This window comes from Rhineura floridana, chromosome 3, assembly GCF_030035675.1.
Source record: "Rhineura floridana isolate rRhiFlo1 chromosome 3, rRhiFlo1.hap2, whole genome shotgun sequence".
NCBI classification, from domain to species: domain Eukaryota; kingdom Metazoa; phylum Chordata; class Lepidosauria; order Squamata; family Rhineuridae; genus Rhineura; species Rhineura floridana.
The window spans coordinates 85130233-85157290 of NC_084482.1; the positions used below are offsets into that span (position 1 = coordinate 85130233).

General features: G+C 44.4%; 1 protein-coding gene across 2 annotated transcripts in view; it reads right to left on the reverse strand.

Moving 5' to 3' along the window:
* Positions 1–27058, reverse strand: part of SLIT3 (slit guidance ligand 3) — an 810414-nt gene that overhangs the window by 270607 nt on the left and 512749 nt on the right. For both annotated transcript variants that reach the window (XM_061616805.1, XM_061616804.1), the window contains one exon: positions 24291–24432. In XM_061616805.1, the coding sequence (XP_061472789.1) occupies positions 24291–24432 (142 nt within the window). The remainder of the gene's footprint in view (positions 1–24290; positions 24433–27058) is intronic.

Sequence of the window (27058 nt, forward strand, 5' to 3'; positions counted from 1 at the left end):
GACAAGTTAGAGCGGGTCCAGAAGAGGGCGATGAGGATGATAGCCGGTATGGAGAACAAGTCTTATGAGGAAAGGTTGAAGGAACTTGGCATGTTCAGTCTGGTGAAGAGAAGGCTGAGGGGTGACATGATTGCACTCTTTAAGTACCTGAAGGGCTGTCACATAGAGGAGGGTACAGATTTGTTCTCTGCTGCCCCAGAGGGTAGGACTAGGTCTAATGGTTTTAAGTTGCAGGAGCGTAGATTCAGATTGGACATTAGAAGGAATTTCTTGACAGTAAGGGCGGTTCGGCAATGGAACCAACTGCCTAGGGAGGTGGTGGAATCCCCTTCACTGGATGTCTTCAAGCAGAGGCTGGACAGCTATCTGTGGGAGATGCTCTAGCTGTGGATTTCCTGCTGTGAGCAGGGGGTTGGACTCAATGGCCTACAAGGCCCCTTCCAACTCTATGATTCTATGAAATGATAAAACACTAAAAACATATATGAAAAATCTTAAAAATAATTCCAACACAGATACAGACTGGGATAAGATTTCTACTTAAAAGGCTTATTGAAAGAGGAAGGTCTTCAGCAGGTGCCAAAAAGAAAGCAGAGATGGCGCCTGTCTAACATTTAAGGAGAGGGAATTCCAATGGATAGGTGCCACAACACTAAAAGGTCTGCGTCTTATATTATGCGGAACAGACTTCCTGATGAGACAGTATCTGCAGGAGCCCTCCCGCTGCAGAGCACAATGATTGACTGGGTAAGATGATCTTTCAGATATTCTCTCCCAAGCTGTATAGGGCTTTATACACAAAAATCAACAGCTTGAACTATTACACATCAACCATTGTGGAAATAACAAATGTTCTCATTTGGAAAGCATTGTTTTTGAACTTGTGACCTTAAGTGATAAAAAATCACTTGAAGTTACTTCATACACAATTCTTACAGAGTTCACACACACACACCTTTAAGTTATGAATTACATGATGAATAATAAATGATAAGGCATCAAGTAATGCACAAGCATGTGAACTGGCCCAGAGATGGAAGGCAAAACCCCATTCTATAGTTGCTCTGTTTCCATTAACTCACCCTCTTAAACCCAATGTTCTCATTTTAATAGGCAGAATCTGTCGTCGCCACCCATTGGTACATCATTTCTTGCACCACCAAAGGGCAAGCCAGCAATTTTCTCAATGTGATAGAAAATCATGAAACACCTAGAACTGAGAACATGGTGGAGAGAAAGAGTAGAGAATTAAGAGCTAGGAAATGAGTCTGATCAAGCCAACCATGTTACTAGTGAGCAAGTAAAATGAAAGAAATTCTATAAGAGAAGTGGAGGGAATGAGCTAACTACCATTGTTAGGAAGGAGGGAAACTTAATTGGTTACTGATGCCCAACTGACACCCTCCCCACCAAGAACAAGTGCAAAGTCAAAAAAGAGACAATTTCTGAGGGAAAAGTGGTGGAAGTGGGGTTTGATTGAAGAAAATATGAGGGAGGCACATAATGTGCATGAGATATAATGATCATTAAGTACTTTTTTTAATAAAGTGCTCAGAGAGAATCACATTGCCTTAGAGAAGTAGCAGTTTGCCCAAGGCAAATGATTTATTCGTGCCACAATGTCAGATATAACACTGGAATAATGTCAATTGAACTTTTCTTCCAGTTTTGTGTTTATATTTTTTCAAGTAGCAAATGACTACTTGACAACCAGCCATGCCTTCAAATACTGCCATGTTTTAATATTTAATCAGGAAATCAATTAATAGTTACACAGTTGTAAAGTTGTACAGCCTGTCAGTAGCTTATTTATTTTATTTATTTATTTAATTACGCTTTTAAACCGCCCTATAGCAACGAGCTCTCAGGGCGGTGTACAGCAAAATAAAACCACATTTAAAAAACAAACAAGTGTGGATTAAAACATACAATATAAAACATATTTAAAAACAAAATTAAAATATGAATAAAATAAAAATACAATTACAGTTAAGTTTAAAATTAAATTAAATTTAAGTTTAAAAGTTTAAAATGCCTGGGCGAAGAGGTAGGTTTTTACCTGGCGCCGAAAAGATAACAAAGAAGGCGCCAGGCGTATCTCATCTGGGAGGGCATTCCATAATTCGGGGGCCACCACTGAAAAGGCCCTAGATCTAATTGTTGTTCTCCGGGCCTCCCTATGAGTTGGGACCCGGAGAAGGGCCTTAGATGTCGAGCGCAGTGAACGGGTAGGTACATAGCGAGAGAGGCGTTCCATCAGATATTGCGGTCCGATGCTGTTAAGGGCTTTATAGGTAAGAACCAACACTTTGAATCTGGCCCGGAAACATACAGGTAGCCAGTGCAGTTGGGCCAGAATAGGTGTTATATGGTCGAATTTCTTCGTCCCAGTAAGAACTCTGGCCGCAGCATTCTGCACTAGCTGAAGTTTCCGAATCGTCTTCAAAGGTAACCCTACGTAGAGTGCATTACAGTAATCCAATCTAGAGGTTACCAGAGCGTGAATAACTGAGGCGAGGTTCTCCCTGTCCAGATAGGGTCGTAGTTGGGCTACCAGCCAAAGCTGGTAGAACGCATTCCGTGCCACCGAGGCTACCTGAGCCTCAAGTGACAGGAGCGGATCTAATAAGACTCCCAAACTACGGACCTGCTCCTTTAGGGGGAGTGTAACCCCATCCAGAGCAGGTCTGACATCAACCATCTGGGCAGAGTACCCCCCCACCAACAGCATCTCAGTCTTGTCAGGATTCAGTTTCAGTTTATTAGCTCTCATCCAGTCCATTATGGCGGCCAGGCAGCAGTTCAGTACAGCAACAGCCTCACCTGAGGAAGATGAAAAGGAGAAGTAGAGTTGCGTATCATCAGCATATTGCTGAAAACGCACTCCAAAACTCCTGATGACCTCACCCAGCGGCTTCATATAGATATTAAAGAGCATGGGGGACACAACTGAACCCTGCGGGACCCCATATTGGAGTACCCAGGGACTCGAGTAATGTTCCCCAAGCATCACCCTCTGGAGGCGATTCCCAAGATAGGAGTGCAGCCACTGCCAAGCAGTGCCTCCAATTCCCAAATCCGTGAGTCACCCCAGAAGGATACCATGGTCGATGGTATCAAAAGCCGCTGAGAGATCAAGGAGAACCAACAGAGTTACACTCCCTCTGTCTTTCTCCCGACAGAGGTCATCATACAGGGCGACCAAGGCCGTTTCTGTACCAAACCCCGGCCGAAAGCCCGATTGAAATGGGTCCAGATAATCAGTTTCATCCAAGAGAGCCTGGAGTTGGTGAGCGACCACGCGCTGTAGAACCTTGCCCAGAAATGGAACATTTGCTACCGGTCTATAGTTGTTAAAATTATCAGGGTCCAAGGAGGGCTTTTTTAGGAGCGGTCTCACCACTGCCTGTTTCAGGCAGAGTGGGACCACTCCCTCCCGTAAAGAGGCATTAATCACCTCCTTGGCCCAACTGGCTGTTCCATTCCTGCTAGCTTTTATTAGCCATGAGGGGCAAGGGTCCAGAGCAGAAGTGGTCGCCCGTACCTGTCCGAGCACCTTGTCCACATCCTCAAGCTGTACCAACTGAAACTCATCCAATAAAACCGGACAAGACTGTGTTCTGGACACCTCATTAGATTCAACTGCTACAATATTGGAGTCAAGGTCCCGGCGGATGTTAGTGATCTTATCTTGGAAGTGCCTCGCAAACTCATTACAGCGGGCTATCGATGGTTGTATTGCATCCGGAGGACCAGAGTGTAGAAGTCCCCGGACAACTTTATAAAGTTCCGCTGGGCGGTTACAAGATGACTGAGTAGAGGCAGCAAAGTACTGCTTCTTTGCTGCCCTCACCGCCTTCACATAACATTTGGTAGAGGCCTTCACAAGAGCATAATTACAGCCGTCGGAAGTTCGCCTCCATTTGCACTCAAGCCGTCTCCTTTCTTGCTTCATCACTCTTAGCTCCGAGGTAAACCAAGGAGCCAATTGAGCTCTGCAACGGAGAGGGAGCACCGGGGCGATTGTGTCAACTGCCCGGGTCATTTCCGTATTCCACAGAGTGACCAGGGTTTCGACAGAATCGTCAGTTTTATCAGCCGGAAAATTCCCTAGAGCCCTTTGAAATCCCTCAGGATTCATTAGTCTCCGGGGACGGACCATCTTAATTGGTCCTCCACCCTTGCAGAGGGGAGAATACAATGTGAGTCTAAATCTCTAGGCAGTGATCTGTCCATGACAAAGGAATAGATGTAAAATTCCTCACTCCCAGATCACCATCCCCTAACCCAGTGGCAAAAATCAAGTCTAGAGTATGTTCTGACACATGCGTAGGGCCAGTAACAAATTGAGACAGCCCCATGGCTGTCATGGAGGTCATGAAGTCCTGAGCCGCTCCAGACAAAACGGCCTCGGCATGGATGTTGAGATCCCCCAATACCAGAAGCTTGGGGGATCGCAACACCAAATCCGAGACCACCTCCGTCAGCTCAGTTAGGGAAGCTGTTGGGCAGCAGGGTGGACGGTACACCAACAGTATTCCCAGTCTGTCTGGCTGACCCAACGCAATGTGCAGACACTCCAGGCCATTAGCCACCTGGATAGGGTGCCTAACGAGAGGAATGGAACTTTTATAGACCACAGCGATTCCCCCTCCCCGACCCTCGGATCTACCCAGATGCTGGACCGAATATCCAGGTGGGCACAACTGGGAGAGATTAATACCTCCCAGATCGCTCACCCAGGTTTCGGTAATACATGCCAGATCGGCCGCCTCATCCATAATTAAATCATGGATGAGGGAGGTTTTATTATTTACCGATCTGGCATTAAGAAGCAGCAACTGGAGATCCGAGGGTTGGCTGATAAGACTACCAGCAATCCTGTGGGTGTGAGGAGGACCGGAACACGGCACAGCCACCAGTTGTCTGGGTCGAGTTCCCCTTAACTGGCATGTCTTCCTCACAACGCCATACCTCCCATTACCCGTCACTGCACTGATTGGGGCCCCCTCTGGTCCTCCCTCCCAGCACACTATCCTCTCGCCCAGGCACATAATAAAAATAAAATAAATAACAAAGCTCACACAATCACACACTCATTCATGATGTAGGCACAGCAAATCCTTTCCTGTTTTAACCTTGGGGGATCTCTGGCAAGCTCTAAGCTGTTTGGTTGGCTTAGCTACCAGGTTCATACTTGTGAGACTTTCCAGAACTGGGGAAAAGGGCACTTATTTGGGCATGCTTCAGAAGCTGTTGCTGCAGTACTGATTCCTGCAATTTTTGGAGCAGTATGTACATATAATAAATCAAACAATCAATCAATCCTGCCCAGAAACTCAGGACTGGACCTACCTCTTGGCACCTGGTAAAAAAAAAAAACTGATCCCCACTATCTCTATGCAAAGGATGAGATACCGACACATTTTCTTTCCCATTCATGTTGGAGAACAGAACACTAATGAACCAAGTAAGTTAATCATGGCACAGCGTCAGTATGTCCACACAAGGGATCACAGCCCACTCAAGGCATGAGGCTACAGAATTCTGTTTCTGCATCTGTGGGTATAACAGTAACCAAGTGGGAATTTGGTGTTTGTTTGTTTTTAAAAAACCTTACTACAGAAAAAGAGGACTTTGCACAGACTACAAACAGCCAAGGCTATTAAGCAAAGGATAAACGGAGTATGCGTAACTCTTGTGTTCTCGGTCCCCCTTAAAAGTAGTCTGCCTCAGGACATCAGACACAAGCACCCACCAGGAACCTCAATTCCACTGCTGTAACTGTGACTGCAACAGTAAGACTATACACAAAAATATTGATATTAATATTGATAATTTTAAAGGAAATATTGATATTTCGAAGGAAATATCTGTAAAATTATTGTTCTTAATATTGCTATTTTAGAGGCGGATTTTTTTAAAAAAACAGATCTGTTTTTGAAAATAGGCATGGAAAATCACTACATAAAACTTCAGTCTACAATGACAGATAATAAATGAGTGAATTAATGGAAAATTTTGTACCAAATCTGAATTGGGTGGTATTCTAGCACGTCTCTAGTAACCAATGACTAAGTCTCAGGTAATTCCCTCTATTGGATGGGTAAATAGTGACCTGATCACAACATTTATTTATTTTCTGTCAAAGAAACTAGTATTCTCTCTTGCTCAAATTACGATAAAGCCAATGGTTTTATACAGTTACATATACATATTGCAAGGGGGAAAAAACACGATCTGTTACAATTCCATGACATTCAACTTCTGGGTTCATGTGACTCTATTATGGACATTAGACATTGTTATGCGGCATGGAATACTCCGAGGATACTTCTGTTTCTTTAGTATGGTACCTTAGGATAGCTACAACTTCTAGTTAGGATGATATCAAGGATATATCCTTCAAAATTAGCTGTAATATGGGGCTGTTTAAGCACAGCTTCTGATGTAGCAAGATTTGTGCTAGTGTATTCAGATTATTAAATTATTTTAAGTATGTTTAAAATTTTAAATATATTTAAATTTCATTTTATTTTATTTATCAAAGTATTTATATTCCACTTTTCTTATCCAAAGGAAAACAAAAAAATATATTAATAATTTATATTTAATTTATTTATAAAAATATTTATAGATTGCCCACATATAAAATATCAAGGCGGTATAAAATAATATATGCAGGTACACAAAAAATAGAACCCATAAAACAATACAAAATAAACATTAAAATAACTGTCTTGAGAAAGTTTAAACAACTGAATAGGGCTGTTGGCATAAAAAAGTCTTCAAGACATGTCTAAAAATTAGCAGCAAAGATGCCTGCCAAATCTCTGATGGAATAATATTCCACAACAAGGGACCAGCGACACTAAATGCCTGACTTCTAGTTGAAGCCAGTTGAGCTTCTGAAACAACGGAGATAACTAACAGTGCTTCTCCAGATGATGAGCTAATTAATATTCAATAAAAACAGGATTAAAACATTTAAAATATTTCTAACACCCCCACAAAAGCAAAGCAACGAAGTAACACCATCAAAAGAACTTTAGTGCCTAAAGCCCTTAATTGTCAGTTTGTATGTTAAAAGATGCAGTACTCTTAACACAGAGAATGACAGTGTGGTATAGCAATTAGAAAGTAGGGCTTGGATATCTGAAAGCCAAGATCAAATCCCCATCAGCCACGAAGCTCAAAGAGTGGCCTTGGGCAAATCAATATCACTTAGGCTAATCTTTGTCACAGGGTCATTGTGAAGATTTCTGCTAAAGAAACTGGAAGAGAGGATCAAATAAAATGACGACAAATCAACAGATATGGAAACAAGCAGCTGCAAACAGTGGTGAAAAGGCTGCATACAAAATGAAGGAGGAAGGTAAACACTTTCTTCCCCCCTCCCAAAAAGCTGTTCTTTCATGTAAAAGAAATTGGTCATGAACATTTTATGCAGGTTGTGCTAAACAGTCTAGCAAGAAGATATATGGATTGTGTAGCGTTAGTGCTGGTTTAGAATTAACCAGCTTCACTCTACAGTTGTGATAGCATTTGGTTTCTAATCCCTTTGCTTTTCTCTGTACTAAAAGGGAACATACAATATTTAACATGCCATACGACCATCTAAATATGTTAGTTAATTCCATGCAAGCTAAAACCCCAGATGCAGTCTCTAACGGTGAGCTCATGTGAATATTTTTGAAAGAAAATATTACAAGGTGAAATGTCCACATCACTATTCATTAGATGTTCTTCGAAATATACTCCCACATGATGAAATATAAATACAACCACATTAAATGCAACAATGGTCTTATTTGATTTTGCTGAAATACAATTTCACCATTTGGTGGTGTGGCATATCAATCTGTCTGTAAGGCAGTTCCCAACATTCTTTCCATGCGCCCAACGCTTAGTCACACTCTGGTGTTACCAAAGGAATTGATAATGTAAGCTAATATACATTAGTTTAATCCATTGCAGCACCTGTTAAAAGGATCCCAGGTAACAAGGTTACAGAACTGCTCAAAGAAGCTTAAACAAGGAGACCTCACAGAATGGCTGCTTGAAGGAGGACTGTGGAATCTTCCCTAATGTGACTTTAGATGCAAGGAGCCCCTTACCCAAATGTCTCCTGCACGCGTAAGATCTACCCTTGCCAGAATAGTGCAAATCAGAGGGGGAAGATTGCTTAATCTCTTGGGAAAATATACAAATATACCTCCAACCATGAAGGAGATGTGGGAGAAACAGTGTCTATTTCAGAAAAAGCAGGTTACTCGCCCCTCCATGCTGATAATAGCATAAGTGATTCATGATCGAACCAGGACAGTTACAAGGCCTTGTAGCCATTCTAGAAACTAATTTAACCTTGTTAGGACTAGCCCATTCAGCTTTCCAAGTGGCACCCAAAGCCTGAGGAAAGGAAACTATGACAGTTTAGCAGAAATGGCGAGAATGTTCTATGCACTTATAGCTGATGACCAAGAGGTAGTATCCTGAACTGGACCTTTAACCCCAGGAAGCTGCAAGGCCCTCTGTGTTTCTGGCAGAAAGGGCTGAAACCCCTTAGAAAGCAAATCACATTGGCTAGGGCAGAAGCATGATATCTTATCTTAAGACCATCCACAATAGGTTTAGAAACATCATTTCTGGCCCCCAGTTCCTCCACCCATAGAAACACTGCACGAGAGAACACAAATGCAGTGGCAGCTGCCCTGAATGTAATGGCAGAAGCCTCAAAACTCCTCTTAAGTGCAACCTCTACCCGCTTGTCACATGGGTTCTTAGGACCATCCTCACCTTCTGATGAAATGACACAAGGTAATGTAAGAACAGCCACTGGGGGGTCTACCACACAAAATCAAAGTTGATCCATAACCTGATCAGAAAAAAACCCAATGTTTTCTAGGCAACAATGAGAGAAACTTTGGCTTGTTAGGATGAGCCCACTCGGCCTTCCAAACCTTATCAAACTCCTGATGGAAGGGAACCAACACCTGTTTCAATGATGCAGAGAGAAAAACTTTGCTAGCACCCAAGAAAGTCAAAGGAGCAGATCCAGATTGGTCAGATGACTCCTTCTCAGCCAACGGGAGCACCCTGTAGCCTTAAGCAACAGGGGTTGAAAGTTCTTCGCCCTGAACATGCGAGTTTGTGTATTGATCACTTTCAGATCTTCATCCAATAGATCCCCCTCAACACCATCTCTGGGGGTAGTAACCTCCATATTCGACCCCTCAACCTTGTCTAATGCCTCATTAGCCACTGTACTAGAGGTAGCTAAGGTGACAGGAGCCACAGCTCCCTGACGCCCTGTTTGGGAGGATGAAGCTGCAGGGGTATGCAGTACCAAGAAAAGGTTTTTTGAGGAACCATCATTGGCTGCCCCCAAACACAGGGAGGGGTCCACACCTGTATGTTTCAGTGGAGGTGGCTGACTATGCTGAGAAGCCCCTGAGGCAGAACAGGATCTCTCAGAGTTGTGAGAAAAGGAAGGTTTGTGGGATCTCCACCTACTCTGCCCATGCCTGGACTAGCTTCTGTGCTTCCTTTTATGGCTATTGTGTGCGGATTTTCTTGGGCAATCCATTCCTTCATCCAGGAGGCAAACTTAGGAAATTCCCACTCAGTGGAAAATTCTGCTGCCTCCCCTAACCTGGATTCCACTCTCCCCCACCCACTGGCAATACTGTGGGAAGGGGGAATATCATGTTCTGTGTGATCCTGATTTTCCACACTTTTGTGAATGCTGCCAGCTGCAGACAAACAAGAGGAAGCAGTCGGAAAGATCAGCGTCTCTTAAACCCCCATGACCACCAGAAGGGCGAGCTCCTGTAGCCTCCATTATAAATTGAGGGAAGGAGTTTATCAAAATGGTGGCCGCCAATAGCACAGGAAAATTGTTCCTCACAAATGGCTACAGCAATCAAAGCTCACCACTGCTCTATGCTAAAAGCTAAGAGTGGCGGACTCTTCTGTGGCCAGCCTCAAAATGGTGTAAGCAATATAATCTCAGTCCACCACAAACAAACACCAAATAAAATGGGAACAGGATGCCTGACGATTAGCCAGGAACCGCCACTCCCACTCCCCACTGCCGGCTAGATTGGGCCAATAAGGTGGAGTGAATCCCGGAGCACTAACCCGCAAGGATGGTAGGAGTGGGTAGAACTAATATTGCCCAGCGCCAGAACAAATGGGCACTAGCCCACACCAACAAAACCAAATGTGGAAAAGAAAAACCCACCAGTGGCTGATAGACGCCTGAGAGAGTTATCCCAGATGTCTCCAAACTGTGCACCCAGGACAAAATGGTGGTCCCATCAGCAGAAGCAACTGTGGGAACTGCTGAGGAGAGAAGCTGCTGTAGTAGGCATGCTTGGGAACCTCCACATGACACCCCCACAAAAAAACACCACCACCAAAGGCAAAAATCACAAGCCAAGGAAAAATGGGGGGGAGGCAGGGAAAGAAAAGTTGTTCTTTTTTAAACGGATGAGAAATGGAGCACTCACAACAACAAACAGAGAAAAACTAGAGAAGAAAAGTCAGAAAAAGATGAGGAAAAAGAAAGGAATTTACCACGCCAGCTGAAAAGACCCAAACTGAACTGCCCAAGGCAGGACAAGGTCTGGAAAGAGGGATGACTTCTTGCCCTGGAAGAGGAGCTGTCAATCTTTTAAGGCCTTGTCTGACTGGTCCAGAGGGAGGAATCATCCTCCAGAGCGAATGTACTCCATCCCACTTAGGCAAACTACTGAGCAGTCAAGAGTGAACCAGATACACCAATGGGTCTGGCTTGGTACAAGGCAATTTCATGGATGGTATCCAACTAAGCCATACTCAAAACAGACCCACTAAAATCAATGGGCATAATTAATTTATTTCAAAGGGTCTGATTTAACTGAATATCATTCCATATGTTCATTAGAAAAAGGAATCAGGATTGGACTATGCAGATGGGATGTCTTGCAAAAGACAGGTTAAAGCCTCATTCAGCAGGTCACACACTTATGATTTTGCAAAATGAGTCTCTGAAGGTTGTGTGAATATATTCATGTATACTGTTACGCTGGGCTCCTAGTGGGAGGAAGGGCGAGATATAAGTCAAACAAACAAACAAACAATTTTTAATGACAGAACAACTGTTTTGGTAACTATATCCCTGCAGCGCATATGTGAATGTGTTGTATGATTGAGATCTCTTAAATAAATGGAATTTAATAAATCATTTGAAAACTGGAACCATTGCCTTGGCCACTGTGGTTTCCTCTGCCCATCCTGGGTTGTATTCATGACAAGCAATACCTTCAGATGCAGCCTTTTATTTTTCTGATATAGACGAATGACCGGTATTTATTTATTTAAAACATTTATATACTGCTTAATCATTTGCATTTCTAAGAGTTGTACATAAAAATAAGCCATACATAAACAATAAAACCATAAAATCATTATAAAACCAACAGATATAGTCCTTTGGGAGGGGATCATAAAGAAAAACACTGGGGCATATATCTATATTTGGTCACTAAACATCCAGCTCCTGACAAGCTCTGTTCTCTAAGTCTTAAGCAGATAGTACTTGAATACATTTTTTAAGAGAGGCTTAACTTACATTATGACAGACAAAATTAACTCATTTGTGAAAGTGAAAAACAAGATCTTTGGAACCTTGGGGTATTGACATGAAAGCCAAGTTCTTCAATTTGTACTACAAAACATCCATAAAGTTTCCTAAACTTCTGGATACATGCCATAAAAGTAGACAAACAATAATCCCCCTGGGTACTGAAAATGTTCAGAATTAACCATCTTAATGTAAATCCCTATCTCAAATAGTTCCACACTTCTCCATGTCCCCATTAAAATAAAAAGGAACATTGTTTTTATATATTGTATTTATTTTTGATAATGCCTGTGCTTCCCTACAAATTTTTTGTTTTAGGTAAACATTGCTAAGAGCCAGCGGATTTTAAGAGAAATACTGCAGCACTTGCTATGTCGTAATATAGCTCAAAGTAATATTTTTCTCAGCCAGTTTAACTTATTTTATTAAACTCCTTACTAAAAGTTGTATTTTGCTATAATTAATACCACTCTGTGGCCTTGTCAGCTGTTTTGTAAAAATGTTAGGTTTGACTACAATTTCCCGCCTTACTCTCCTCTTGTTAAGTAAGAATGTGTAAGAGAGTGTTCTTGCACTCGGGTCCTGCTTGTGGGCTTCCCCCAGGCACCTGGTTGGCCACTGTGAGAACAGGATGCTGGACTAGATGGGCCACTGGCCTGATCCAGCAGACTCTTCTTATATGTTCTTATGTTAATATATTTCCCTAAGACCTTTCTAAGTTAATTGCATTGACTGAGAGAGCTTGACATTTGGGACTAGTGATTAATTACTACTCAGTCTTTTACCATCAAGTAACAGACTCACTTGTTGCTCAGATAAAATGTAATGACCTTGGGCATAAAAATTGTTATCCAATGAGCTGTGAGGTGTAAACCAGTACAGTTCTTTGGGAATACCACCTTAAATCACTGCCAATAGCCATTCTAGCCTAAAGAGCATAAATGTCTGTCATTTTAGCTGGAATGATACTGAATACTTAAGAGATTTCTTAATATTGCATTAAAATAAAATTGTTTCAGGATTAAATTTCAGGAAATGAACAATATTGTACAGATTCTTGCAATTATAATAGTCCTACCTGAAGGTCTTGGGAAATAGAAAGGATATATCAGTATTAACGTAATTTAAGAGATTTATCTATGAATGAAGAGTCTATTAAGCTACATTCTCTTTAAAAGGAAGAAGTTTCAAGTGTCTAAAATTATTGTGCAAATACAGCACTGAAAACATTGTTTTATATTCTACTCAGCTCCCAGATTTCCAAGTAACTTTTGAGGGAACTGCGTTCATAGCACTAGACATATTTCATCTTTGGCCATCCTTGCTATACAATAAATAATATTTTGGGAAAATAAAGGAGCCCTATGAAGAATGGCATATTTTTAATCATCAGGGGTTGAATCCAATGCTGTCATTCCACTCATGCAGCAGACTTTCACTGGCTCAATAGAATGGACCACTGGTCTCACCTGAAGGGTGGTTTCCCCCAGGTAGCATACCATCAGGTGGGTAGTAGCGCCACCTAGTGTTCAAAGGCAGGAATTGCAGGAGTCAAGACTTTAGTAGCTGCTTCTGGCTAGATACCATTCCATTGAGGAGAAATTGTACACCAGATCCGAACATCTCTTTTCAGACAGAAAACACTCAGCCAGAGAGAAATGCAATGAGCAGCAAACATAGAAAGCACATCTTGACTCCAAACAGACAATATGCATAAAAAATAAGATCAAGAAAAATCTTGGCAGTAACCAACACAGATGATGTAAACTAAATCTAGTGGATTGAAATAGATTTAAAAGTTACTGGAAACAGTAAACACTTATCTGCAAACTAGCTAAGCAGCCACCCTCAGCAGGGAGGGACCCGATGGTATGATACCTGGGGAAACCACCCTTCAGGTGAGACCAATGGCCCGTTTCCCCCAGATATTTATTTATTTATTTATTTTATTTTATTCGATTTATTAGTCGCTCATCTGGCTGGAAACCCAGCCACTCTGAGCAACGTACAAAATAAAGGCATATAAACATCAGACATAAAAGTATATAAACATCAAAAAAGAAGCAATAAAACTAAACAACAAAGTAGAAGCTATCCCCCAACCCACACAGCCCAACCCAAAGATCAGAAAGTCCTCCTAAAGAAGCTCCCTTTTGAAGGCTGGAGGGTGGGGCAAGGCAGGTGGAAGCAGCCTCCCCTGATGGCAACAGAGTCTCTCTCCCCTCATAGTCCTTCTCTTGAGGCAGCTCCCTTTTGAAGGCTGGAGGGTAGGGCAAGGCAGGTGGAAGCAGCCTCCCCTGATGGCAACAGAGTCTCTCTCCCCTCATAGTCCATCTCTTGAGGCAGCTCCCTTTTGAAGGCTGGAGGGTGGGGCAAGGCAGGTGGAAGCAGCCTCCCCTGATGGCAACAGAGTCTCTCTCCCCTCATAGTCCTTCTCTTGAGGCAGCTCCCTTTTGAAGGCTGGAGGGTGGGGCAAGGCAGGTGGAAGCAGCCTCCCCTGATGGCAACAGAGTCTCTCTCCCCTCATAGTCCATCTCTTGAGGCAGCTCCCTTTTGAAGGCTGGAGGGTGGGGCAAGGCAGGTGGAAACAGCCTCCCCTGATGGCAACAGAGTCTCTCTCCCCTCATAGTCCTTCTCTTGAGGCAGCTCCCTTTTGAAGCCTGGAGGGTGGGGCAAGGCAGGTGGAAACAGCCTCCCTTGATGGCAACAGAGTCTCTCTCCCCTCACAGCATACCATCAGGTGGGATGTACCAAAGCAGTCCCAGTAGGGTGGGCCCAGACTGTCTAAGATGATGACAGTACCTGCTGCAGAACGCGCCTACCAAATGAGGCATCTGCTGAAGCCAAACTATATACTTTATAATGTCTAATAAAGGTATTAGGAGTGGACCACGCAGCTGCCCTACAAATATCTGCAATGGGTGTGTTGGTTGCAAAGGCAGCCACAAGTGGCTGCCAACCATGTAGAATGCACTGTGATGTTCTGAGGTACTGGTATCCAAAGACTCTCATAGGCTAGGATAATGCAAGCCTGCAGCCAATGGGACAGCGTAAAGCTGGTGACCCTTTTCCCCAATGTCCGTGGATGAAATGAGACAAAAAGAGATTCAGATAGCTGAATGTCCCTGGTTCTGAGCAGATAGACATTTAGGGCTCGACGAACGTCCAGAGAGTGCCAGGCCTTTTCCAGAGGATGAGTTGGCCGAGGGCAAGACAATATCCTGATTACAGTGAAAAGATGAAGAAATCTTAGGTTGAAATGTAGGATCTGGGCGCAGCTTCACAGAGTCCTTGTGGAAGACGCAAAGATGGTGGGCAATGGACAGGGGTGCCAGATCTGATACCCTCTGGGCTGAAGTAACTGCCACAAGAAACCAGGACTTTGTATAATAGCAAATGAAGCGATGAAGATTTGAGAGGCTCAAAAGCAGGACGCTGTAATGCTTGAAGGCCTTTTGGAAGGCTCCAGGAGGGAATAGATGAACTACAGGCGGTGACAGAAGAGAAGCTCCTCACAGGAAATGCTTGACCAAAGGGTGTGTTCAGAGAGAAGGCTGGTCTGATCATGCAGACAAAATGGAAGAGATGGCTGAGGCCTGCCTGTGTAGTGTGTTAGACTTCAGGCCCATCGAGAGACTCATGTGGAGGAATTCAAGTAGGTGATTAACACTAGCCCTGGAGGGGTGGAGTTGCTGTTTAAAACACCAAGTAGCAAAGGTTGACCATGTGGCTTGATATATACGGACCGTGGAAGGCCTTTTAGAGGCCAAAATGGTAGCCACAATGTCTTTAGAGAACCCTGAATGCCTTAAGTAAGACCGCTCAACACCCAATCTGTCAGACTCAGCCAGTCGGGGTCTAGATGACGACCTGGACCCTGAGAGAGGAGGTCTGGTGACAGTGGTAGATGCCACGGTTCCTGGGTCAACAGAGCCAGCAGATCTGAAATCCATGACCTGCGTGGCCAGAATGGGGCCAGGAGAACAATCTGAGCCTGTTCTTGACAAATCTCCCTGATTGTGTGTACCAGCAGTGGGACTGGAGGAAAGGAATAGAGTATGCCTCTTGGCCAAGGATTTGCCAATGCGTCGATTGCTTCAGCATCCTGTTGAAAATAATGGGCGAAGAACCTTGGAAGTTGGGTGTTGTGAGCCAAGGCGAAGAGATTGGCGATGAAGGGGCCAATTTGATGGTTCAGTTGTTGAAATACCCTGGGATGTAGTTTCCACTCCCAAGGAAGAACCCGTTGTCTGCTGAGCCAGTCTGCTGCTACACTGAGGTCGCCGCCGAGATGCTCCACCCTCAGGGAACGTAGGTGACATTTGGCCCAATTGAAGATGAGAGTGAATTCTGCCTGAAGGGCCTGTGACCGAGCACTCCCCTGATGGTTCAAATGCGCCTTCATGCTGACATTGTCAGTACAAATGAGAACACCCATCAGAGGGATAAAAGTGAAGGAGGGCCAGGCGCACATCTCGCAACTCCAGCAAGTTTATGCTGAGGCATTGCTTGGAAACTGTCCACCAACCTTGCACCCAAGCATCATTGTCACATGTCCAGGCTCTGGCGAAATGTAGGGGCCTGCCCCCTATTGGTATGGCATCAGTATCAGTGTTGCTGACGCCCCCCATGGCCAGTGGGTGGAGTACACATCTGGCAGCCAGAAAACTTATACTGGTTGTGGCCAAGGAATCACTGTCTGTTCCAGTATCCTCTTGATGACCAAAAATCCAGTAGGGGCCACGAAAGGGCTGCCGGTATGGGTAAGATGATGATCTGTGGGCAGCTCTGCAGTCGTTCCATTTAGTGGTGGCTAAGACAGGCTTCCTCTTGTCCTTGGGGTCCACGAGAACTGCCTTGAGGGCCTCATCCCCGAACAAGAGGGAACCAGTGTAGGGAGCCATGGCCAGGTTGATACAAGCAATGTTGTCAGCATCCCAGTGGCACAGCCAGAGTGTGCGACAAGCTACCACCCATGTGGACATCACCCTAGCCGCAAATTGTGTCGCATCAAGAGATGAATCTGCTACAAATGCTACAGCCTTGTGTAGCTTGAGAAGGGTCCTGCGCAATCTAGTCTGGGCAAGTTCTGGTTGATCTAGTAATTCATCAAGCCACATCATCGAGGCTCTGGTGATTGGGAAGGCTGCGCTGGAAGCTCGAACTGCATATGCTGAAGCTTCATGGGTTCTTTGAAGAGCAAAGTCCAGTCTCCATTCAGATGGGTCTCTGAACAGAGAATCACCTTTATGTGGAAGAAGAGATCTGGAAACCAGAGCGGAGACAGGACCATCCGCTGAAGGCACTTTCAAAAAATTCATGAAATCAGGGTCTACAGGATAAAACTTGTTAGCAAACACTGTTACCTGATGTGCTTGAAGAGGATGACCCCATTCCTCCTTTGTCAATTATTGAGAGGGTCGGGCACTGGGAAAGAATGAGCTGAAAACTTTGGAGGTTTCAGTACTTTTGCCCCCTTGACAGGAGCCGATGAGGTTTCAGCTACTGGCCCTTCAAGACCCAAAGTACATAAGGCTTTGCGGAATAAGGCGAGATAGTCTGAAGAGTCAAAAAGATGATACGAGCTCTCTTCCTGTCCCTCTGACTCTCCACTCCATTCTGCCTCGTCCCCCTCTGGGGTGATGAAAGGATTGAGTGGATCAGCTTCAACCTCAAGGCCATGTCTGATCCTACCTCTGGTGAAGTCAAAAGGGTTAAGAGACAAGGCCCACTGTTGGTCTGGACCAATGTCAGATGAGGGTGAGGGTCGCTCCCCTTGTGTGGGCCTTTGCATCTCAGAGGAGATGGAACCAAGCAGCACGTCTCTGAATTGGGAGAGAAATGTCTTGTTGAAAAGTAGACCTTGCAAGGGGACCACATACATTTGAGGATCCAAGGGTAACTGAGGCTGTGATGAAGCTGCGGATGGCCCAGGTTGCTCATGAGGAATTTGCGGAAGAACTCCCTGGCGAGGGGCACCACTGGGGGCTGTGCTGGGAAATCCTCAAATTCTTCCTCAGAAGACTCAGCAGTTGAATGGAAGGCAGCTTCCAGTCTCTCTTGTGAGTCAGCGGAAGCAGCCCGTGAGGATGGAAGACTGATATATTGAGATCATCTATTAGCCGTCTGCTTAGCAGAAAGACATTTGGAAGGAGTATGCTTGGAAGCCCTATGCTTAGATGACTTGGCTGTAGGCATGGCCCGAGTTGTTGATGGCTGCGAAGCAATTGGAGGCTGCACATCACCGATGAGCTGCAGACCCGCAACTAATTCTCTAGACGTACTGGAAGGCAGCTCAGCCATGGCAAGATAGTTCAGTGTAGGCGACCAATCACATCACACACTTACAATCAACACACACACAGGTAGTGGGGTGTGGTGGATTGAGAGAGGCCAGTAGAACACGCTCAAGGTAGAGAGCAGCGGTATGACCTCAAGCAGCCAATTTCTTAATGCACAGGTAGAGGGGTGCAGTAAAATGAGGGAGGCCAGTAAAACACACCCACGGTAGAGGGGAGCAGCCAACTTCTTGACGCACAGGTAGAGGGGTGCGGTAGAATGAGAGGCCAGTAGAACATGCCCACGGTAGAGAGGAGTGGTATGACCTCAAAACAGCCAATGCCTTCATTTTTCATTTTCATCTCTTTTCCTATTAATTGTGTTATATCTGTGAAAAAATATTCCTTATAGCTTCTTCCTTGTTTATTGCTCCTTCCTCTTCCTTCTGTGCTTGTCCCTTAAAATCCTGTTTGTTCCTTGTCCAAGAAGGGGAGTGAACAGGAGGAGTGAACAGAGAAAGCCAGGAATAGAGAGGCACTGGCAACTGAGGAAGGAAAAAAGGCGGGAAAGTAACAGCCAAGATGGCAACCTGAGAAGAAGAGCTGGAAAAACAGCAACACAAAATGGCCACCTATGAGGAAGAAGACAGAACAAAAATGGTGGGAACCGCAAAATCCTCCACAGAATCGTTGTGGGTGGTGATACCGTGCCCCAGGAGGGACTTAATACTGGGAACGATCTATCGTCCCCCTGATCAAAATGCTCAGGGAGACCTTGAGATGAGATATGAAATTGAGGAAGCATCCAAACTAGGAAATGTGGTAGTAATGGGTGACTTCAACTACCCGGACATAGACTGGCGGCATATGTGTTCCAGTCATGACAAAGAAGCAAAGTTTCTAGATATTCTAAATGACTATTCCCTAGATCAGTTGGTCATGGAACCGACCAGAGGGACGGCAACCCTGGACTTAATCCTCAGTGGGGACCGGGACCTGGTGCGAGATGTGTTGTTGAACCGATTGGGAGCAGTGACCACAGTGCTGTTAAATTAAACATACATGTAACTGGCCAATTGCCAAGAAAATCCAACACGGTCACATTTGACTTCAAAAGAGGAAACTTCACAAAAATGAGGGGATTGGTAAAAAGAAAGCTGAAAAACAAAGTCCAGAGGGTCACATCACTCGAAAATGCTTGGAAGTTGTTTAAAAACACTATATTAGAAGCTCAACTGGAGTGCATACTGCAGATCAGAAAAGGTACCGCCAGGGCCAAGAAGATGCCAGCATGGTTAACGAGCAAAGTCAAGGAAGCTCTTAGAGGCAAAAAGTCTTCCTTCAGAAAATGGAAGTCTTGTCCGAATGAAGAAAATAAAAAAGAACACAAACTCTGGCAAAAGAAATGCAAGAAGACAATAAGGGATGCTAAAAAAGAATTTGAGGAGCACATTGCTAAGAACATAAAAACCAACAACAAAAAATTCGATAAATACATTCAAAGCAGGAGACCATCTAGGGAGACCATTGGACCCTTGGATGATAAGGGAGTCAAAGGTGTACTAAAGAACGATAAGGAGATTGCAGAGAAGCTAAATGAATTCTTTGCATCTGTCTTCACAGTGGAAGATATAGGGCAGATCCCTGAACCTGAACTAACATTTGCAGGAAGGGATTCTGAGGAACTAAGACAAATAGTGGTAACGAGAGAGGAAGTTCTAAGCTTAATGGACAATATAAAAACTGACAAATCACCGGGCCCGGATGGCATCCACCCGAGAGTTCTCAAAGAACTCAAAGGTGAAATTGCTGATCTGCTAACTAAAATATGTAACTTGTCCCTCGGGTCCTCCTCCGTGCCTGAGGACTGGAAAGTGGCAAATGTAACACCAATCTTCAAAAAGGGATCCAGAGGGGATCCCGGAAATTACAGGCCAGTTAGCTTAACTTCTGTCCCTGGAAAACTGGTAGAAAGTATTATTAAAGCTAGATTAACTAAGCACATAGAAGAACAAGCCTTGCTGAAGCAGAGCCAGCATGGCTTCTGCAAGGGAAAGTCCTGTCTCAGTAACCTATTAGAATTCTTTGAGAGTGTCAACAAGCATATAGATAGAGGTGATCCAGTGGACATAGTGTACTTAGACTTTCAAAAAGCGTTTGACAAGGTACCTCACCAAAGGCTTCTGAGGAAGCTTAGCAGTCATGGAATAAGAGGAGAGGTGCTCTTGTGGATAAGGAATTGGTTAAGAAGCAGAAAGCAGAGAGTAGGAATAAACGGACAGTTCTCCCAATGGAGGGCTGTAGAAAGTGGAGTCCCTCAAGGATCGGTATTGGGACCTGTACTTTTCAACTTGTTCATTAATGACCTAGAATTAGGAGTGAGCAGTGAAGTGGCCAAGTTTGCTAACGACACTAAATTGTTCAGGGTTGTTAAAACAAAAAGGGATTGCGAAGAGCTCCAAAAAGACCTCTCCAAACTGAGTGAATGGGTAGAAAAATGGCAAATGCAATTCAATATAAACAAGTGTAAAATTATGCATATTGGAGCAAAAAATCTGAATTTCACATATACGCTCATGGGGTCTGAACTGGCGGTGACCGACCAGGAGAGAGACCTCGGGGTTGTAGTGGACAGCACTATGAAAATGTCGACCCAGTGTGCGGCAGCTGTGAAAAAGGCAAATTCCATGCTAGCGATAATTAGGAAAGGTATTGAAAATAAAACAGCCGGTATCATAATGCCGTTGTATAAATCTATGGTGTGGCCGCATTTGGAATACTGTGTACAGTTCTGGTCGCCTCATCTCAAAAAGGATATTATAGAGTTGGGAAAGGTTCAGAAGAGGGCAACCAGAATGATCAAGGGGATGGAGCGACTCCCTTACGAGGAAAGGTTGCAGCATTTGGGGCTTTTTAGTTTAGAGAAAAGGCGGGTCAGAGGAGACATGATAGAAGTGTATAAAATTATGCATGGCATTGAGAAAGTGGATAGAGAAGTTCTTCTCCCTCTCTCATAATACTAGAACTCGTGGACATTCAAAGAAGCTGAATGTTGGAAGATTCAGGACAGACAAAAGGAAGTACTTCTTTACTCAGCGCATAGTTAAACTATGGAATTTGCTCCCACAAGATGCAGTAATGGCCACCAGCTTGGATGGCTTTAAAAGAAGATTAGACAAATTCATGGAGGACAGGGCTATCAATGGCTACTAGCCATGATGGCTGTGCTCTGCCACCCTAGTCAGAGGCAGCATGCTTCTGAAAACCAGTTGCCGGAAGCCTCAGGAGGGGAGAGTGTTCTTGCACTCGGGTCCTGCTTGCGGGCTTCCCCCAGGCACCTGGTTGGCCACTGTGAGAACAGGATGCTGGACTAGATGGGCCACTGGCATGATCCAGCAGGCTCTTCTTATGTTCTTATGTTCTTAAAATTGTGGCTCCATAGCTCCAGGCAAAGCTGGCATGAAGCAGGAGCCATGAACTTCTCTATGGCATTAGGCAGTAGCCGCCGCTAGACTGGCAGGGTGTGTGTGAGGCCACGAGAGGGTGGTATGCAGGGGAGAGAGCTGCAGTGACAAGCTCCAGCTGCCGCAAAGGGAGAGCAGGCAGAACGGGAAGGAGCCTGGACAGCCCCGGGAAGGGCCACAAGCCCACAGAGGAGGTGGGAGCCACTGTCGTGAAAGGCTGGTGAGCAGGGGGTCTAACAAGGGATGGGGCTGCAGTGAGAGCTGCTGCCGCAGCAAGAACCCCCACCAGGCAAGGATGGCTGAGAGGAAAAGGGGGCGCCGCCATGAAAACTGCCGCTACAGCAAGAGCCGCCATGAGTGAAGGGAGGCTGAGAAGCGATGGGGGTGCTGCCACGAGCCCCAGGGTAGGTGGCAGGAGAGAACCCCACACCACCACCACGTGAGGATGGCAGGCAAGAAATGGAGCCGCAACCGCGAGTTCCAAGGCTGTCCGGGAACAATTGGAGCCACAGAAGTGAGCTCCGAGTAACGGGGGGGAGGGGAGATTGGAGCTATGGCTCCTGGCTCCAGAAAGGAAGGCTGGGTGAGCCCAGAGGAACGGGTCCTACAAAACACCTACCCCAGGCAGAACCCCCCAGAGAATTTTTTTTAAAACACAATAGAAAATATAATAAAACAAATACTAGGAAAGGGACTAACAAAAATACTGAGGAACAAACTCACAGAAGCGCTAAGAGCAAAAGATCCAACCTAGGACAAAGGCAGGAATGGAATGAGGTCTAGTCAGAAGCAGCAACCTAAGTCTTGACTCCTGCATTTTTGCCTTTAACCCAATTTTTGCACATACATTCCACAAACTACAAGGACCTATCAACTCCTAAAGGAAAGGTCTTGGGTTTGGTATTAAAAAGCTTAAGGCAACCAACCACAATTAGTTAAATCAAATTACAAAGAGGTTCCCCTTCCAGTCTTTTTTAACAGCCTTCTCACACCACAAATCATATTCTGGAACCTTTGGATTTTAAAACCTTGGGTTATATCCAACAATGCTGTCCTATAGCACAAGGACTTCCACCTGCATAATGGAACTTCCTCTCTCTCATTTCCCCACAATCCTCCCCAAATCTGTTCTGAGGTTCCCCCAACTATCCAGAGCAGATCTGGAGAGGGTGCAGAGAATGTAAAGAGAAAGGAGAGGGTGAGGAAGTTCCGCTGCACGGGCGGATGTCCTTGTACTAATGACATCCGCTCGTCCAGACCACACTAAAAATCCTCATTTTTCTTATTGGAATTGTCCTCTGGTAGTCACCTTCTTTGTATTTGAATCAAACTTTTTCCTTATCCATATTTGTAGGCGTGCTCTTTTTTTTGTTCACAAACTCCTCCCCCCTCCTTTTCATCTTGTTGTAGTTGCTGATTGGCTGAGATCAGAAGGGAAAGGGATGAGGGAGCCAGTAGGAACCCAACAGAAGCAGGAGGTATGGAAAGAGGTGAAAATGAGAGACACTGCAACTGGCACTCCTCCTCAGCGATTCTTTATAATAGCTGGTATGAGAAACTGTGGATTAAGGCAGGGGAAAGTGTGGGAAGGCAGTGATTAGAGGTCAACATCATATGAAAGAGGGAGAATTAATGGAGAAACAAAGGGCTTAACTTGCAGATTAAACAGAAGTATGGATGAGCCCTTTGTTGAATACATCCTCTTTTTCCTAAGGTGATTTGAGCTTGCTAGTGTGAAAGAATAATCATCCTGAATATCCAAACAGTGAATTCTAATTCTTTAAATCTACAGAAAAGCCTTTTTAAAAAACATAATGGATATGCTTAATGATGAGGGGAGAACAGGACAGAGTGTCCCCCTCCAGTAGTTTTTATTCTATCAGGCACAGTTTGGGAGACTGTGGTTTCCTATATCATAAGCGTTTGAATGATACAAGGTTTAAGGGTAAATATATGTGGGGATAAAATTCTGAAAGAAATACCATTTAAAATGCACTGTTCTGATGTAAAGAAAAGATTTTACAAAGAAAAGAAATTTAACAATGAAAAGATTCTACAAATATTTTGTATTTTCTAAGTGAGCGTGGGAAGCTTGCAATTATTCATATCATTTCATCAAATTTACTTGATGTAAAACTGTGTAAAGTTATAGATGGATGTTCATAGAGTAGACCCATCATCAGATCAACTCTGAGTATGACTAACCTTAGCTAACAGAAACAAAAGGAAAAAGCACCACGTAATGGACAAAAAAGAGAGGCAGGCTCTGGTGCTCGGTAAATTTATTGAGGCTCAACGCGTTTCGGAGTAATCCTTCCTCAGGAGCGATGGAGATCTGTTTCTTTTTCTCTGCCTGCGCAGTTCAAATTCTTTATCCAGCTCCACACAAAACAAACACCTGAATTTGAACTGCGCAGGCAGAGAAAAAGAAACAGATCTCCATCGCTCCTGAGGAAGGATTACTCCGAAACGCGTTGAGCCTCAATAAATTTACCGAGCACCAGAGCCTGCCTCTCTTTTTTAACCTTGGCTAACACCTTTAACCTTATTCCTTGTTCTCTCTCAATGAATGTTACAATATTAGCATGGGGTCAAGAATAAAATATTAATTCCAAAGTCTTCCTTTCCTCAAGCATCCACAAGCACACGGAAAAAACACATATTGTGCATAAAAGAAACTTTTATAACAGAGGTTGAAATTGCAATATTAAACTTACTTAGCCAGGCAGTAGGTCCTACCAAAGACAATAGGACTGACTTCTGAGTAGACATTATAGGATTTGACTGTAAATTCCAAAATAGCCATTGGTAAACATCTATTACCACTAACATATGGTTAAAAAAATTAATCAAAAAACAATCTACACATGACGTTTCCATCTTTGGCTGAAGTAGAGCAGAAAGAGCCAAGGTGACACTTACATTTCCACAATACTCTCCGGCAGGTTGGCTGGGATTTCAGTTAACCCCTTTCCTCGGCAGTCAACAATATTGTTGCTACAAGTGCAAGCAGATGGGCAACTGATGGAATTGGCATTGCAGGATGGAGGTTCAGCATGTGAACCTGAGGGGGAAAAAAAGAATCGGTATCAGTATTAAAAAATGTGGTGTTACTATATATGATTATCTGCTATTTATATCAGTATAAAACAAAACCTACTGTAATTGCCAGACTGTTGATAATGATGACAATGGTGATACAGGCATACCCCGCTTAACGTCGCTTCACTTAACATCGCCTCACTATAACGTACATGCTCCATATGTCCCCATACCCCGCTTAACAATAACGCACACTTTATTGGCATGACGCCGCTGCCATCTAGTGGTGATTGTGTGCAGTACAAGTGAAGACAATTGCTTCACCTAAAGTTTATTTTCACTTAAAGTGTACTCTCCGGTCCCATTGCGAACGTTAAAGCAGGGTATGCCTGTATATTTAAAATGTCTAGAAATATCAGCAGTAGTGTAGTGGCAAATTCAGAAGTTCAGCATCTCTTCATGATAGTCACAGCCACCACCACCCACCTTTTTTTGCTGCTGGGTTGAAAATGAGATACTTGTTGATTTTTATTTTATTTTATTATTTGATTCATATCCCACCCTTCCTCCCAGCAGGAGCCCAGGGCGGCAAACAAAAGCACTAAAAACACTTTAAAAACATCATAAAAACAGACCTTAAAAAAAAATTTTTTTAATTAAAAACATTTTTTTAAAAAAAAGCTTTGAAGACATCTTAAAAAAAGGTTAAAAACATTGTTTTTTTTTAAAAAAGGTGTAAAAACATATTAAAAAGCAATTCCAACACAGACGCAGACTGGGATAGGTTTCAACTTAAAAGGCTTGTTGAAAGAGGAAAGTCTTCAATAGGAGCCGAAAATATAACAGAGATGGCACCTGCCTAATATTTAAGGGGAGGGAATTCCACAGTGTAGGTGCTGCCACACTAAAGGCTGTTTCCTATATTGTGCAGAACAAACCTCCTGATAAGATGGTATCTGCAGGAGGCCCTCACCTGCAGAACGCAGTGATTGAATGGGTATATAAGGGGTAAGATCGTCTTTCAGGCATCTTGGTCCCAAGCTGTATAGGGCTTTGTACACCAAAACTAGAACCTTGAACTTGGCCCGGTAGCAAATGGGAAGCCAGTGCAATTCTTTCAGTAACGGGGTGACATGTTGGTGATACCCTGCCCCAGTGAGCAGTCTCGCTGCCACATTTTGCACCAGCTGCAACTTCCAGACTAACCTCAAGGGCAGCCCCACATAGGGTGCATTATAGTAATCCAACCTGGAGGTTACCAGTTCGTGGACAACAATGGTCAGGCTATCCCAGTCCAGAAACGGCCACAGCTGTCTTACCAGCCAAAGCTGGTAAGCGGCACTCCTAGCCACTGAGTTCACTTGGGCCTCTAGTGAAAAAGATGGATCCAGGAGCACCCCCAGACTATGAACCTGCTCTTTCAGAGGGAGTATGACCCCATCCAAAGCAGGCAACTGACCAATTATCTGAACTCAGGAACCACCAACCCACAGCGCCTCTGTGTTGCTAGGATTCAGACTCAGTTTATTGGCCCTCATCCAGCCCACCACTGAGTCCAGGCAGTGGCCAAGGGGTTGCACAGACTCTTCCAAATCAGATATTATTTTATTTATTTATTTATGCGATTTATTTGTTGCCCATCTGGCTGGAGACCCAGCCACTCTGAGCGATGTACAAAGTAAAGGTATATAAACATCACAACATCAAAAAAACAAGCAATAAAACTAAAACAACCAGGTAAAAGCTACTACAGTAAGGTTCAATAAGGCTTCTAGCCTGTATAGTCCAAAAGGTGCGTCATTTGCGAAACCGAAAGCGGCACCTCCTCTCACTCTCAGCATCCAGCATCCAGTGTAGTAAACAGCGAGGGGGTGGCATAAACAGGCCCCACGAAGACGCGACCAACAGGAAAGTTCTCCTTAAGAAGGCAAAGATGCTGAGAAGCAAACGCGGCCGATACAAGGTGGAACGAACAAAGGTCGACATGGCAGGACAGCGGGGGCTGCAGGGGCGTGCCCCAATCCCAGCAGCCATCGGAAAATTGCCGCAGCCAGCAACGTTATCTCCCGAAGATAGGCCGCGGAGATAGGCCGTTGTCTCCTGAATATATTATGGAGAAATAGAGCTGAGTATCGCCCCAAATCTCCTGATGACAGCTCCCAAGGGCTTCATATAGATGTTAAACAGCATGGGGAACAAGATGGTACCCTGAGGCACCCCACAGCACAACTGCCAGGGGGCCCAAAGACAGTCACCCAGTGCTATTCTCTGAGAACGACCCTGGAGATATGATCAGAACCACTGTAAAACAGTGCCTCCAATACCCACCTCACCAAGTCGGCTCAGAAGGATACCATGGTCAATGGTATCAAAAGCTGGCGAGAGATCAAGTAAGAATTACAGGGTCGCACTCCCCCATCCCTCTCCCAATAAAGGTCATCCATCAGGGAGACCAAGGCCGATTCAGTCCCATAACCAGGCCTGAACCCAGACTGGGATGGGTCAAGATAATCTGTTTTATCCAAGAGTGCTTGCAATTGCTGCGCCACAACCCTCTCAATCACCTTCCCTAAAAAGGGGGTATTTGCGATCGGTCGGTAGTTGTCACAAACCAATGGGTCCAGGGTGGGCTTTTTCAGGAGTGGTCG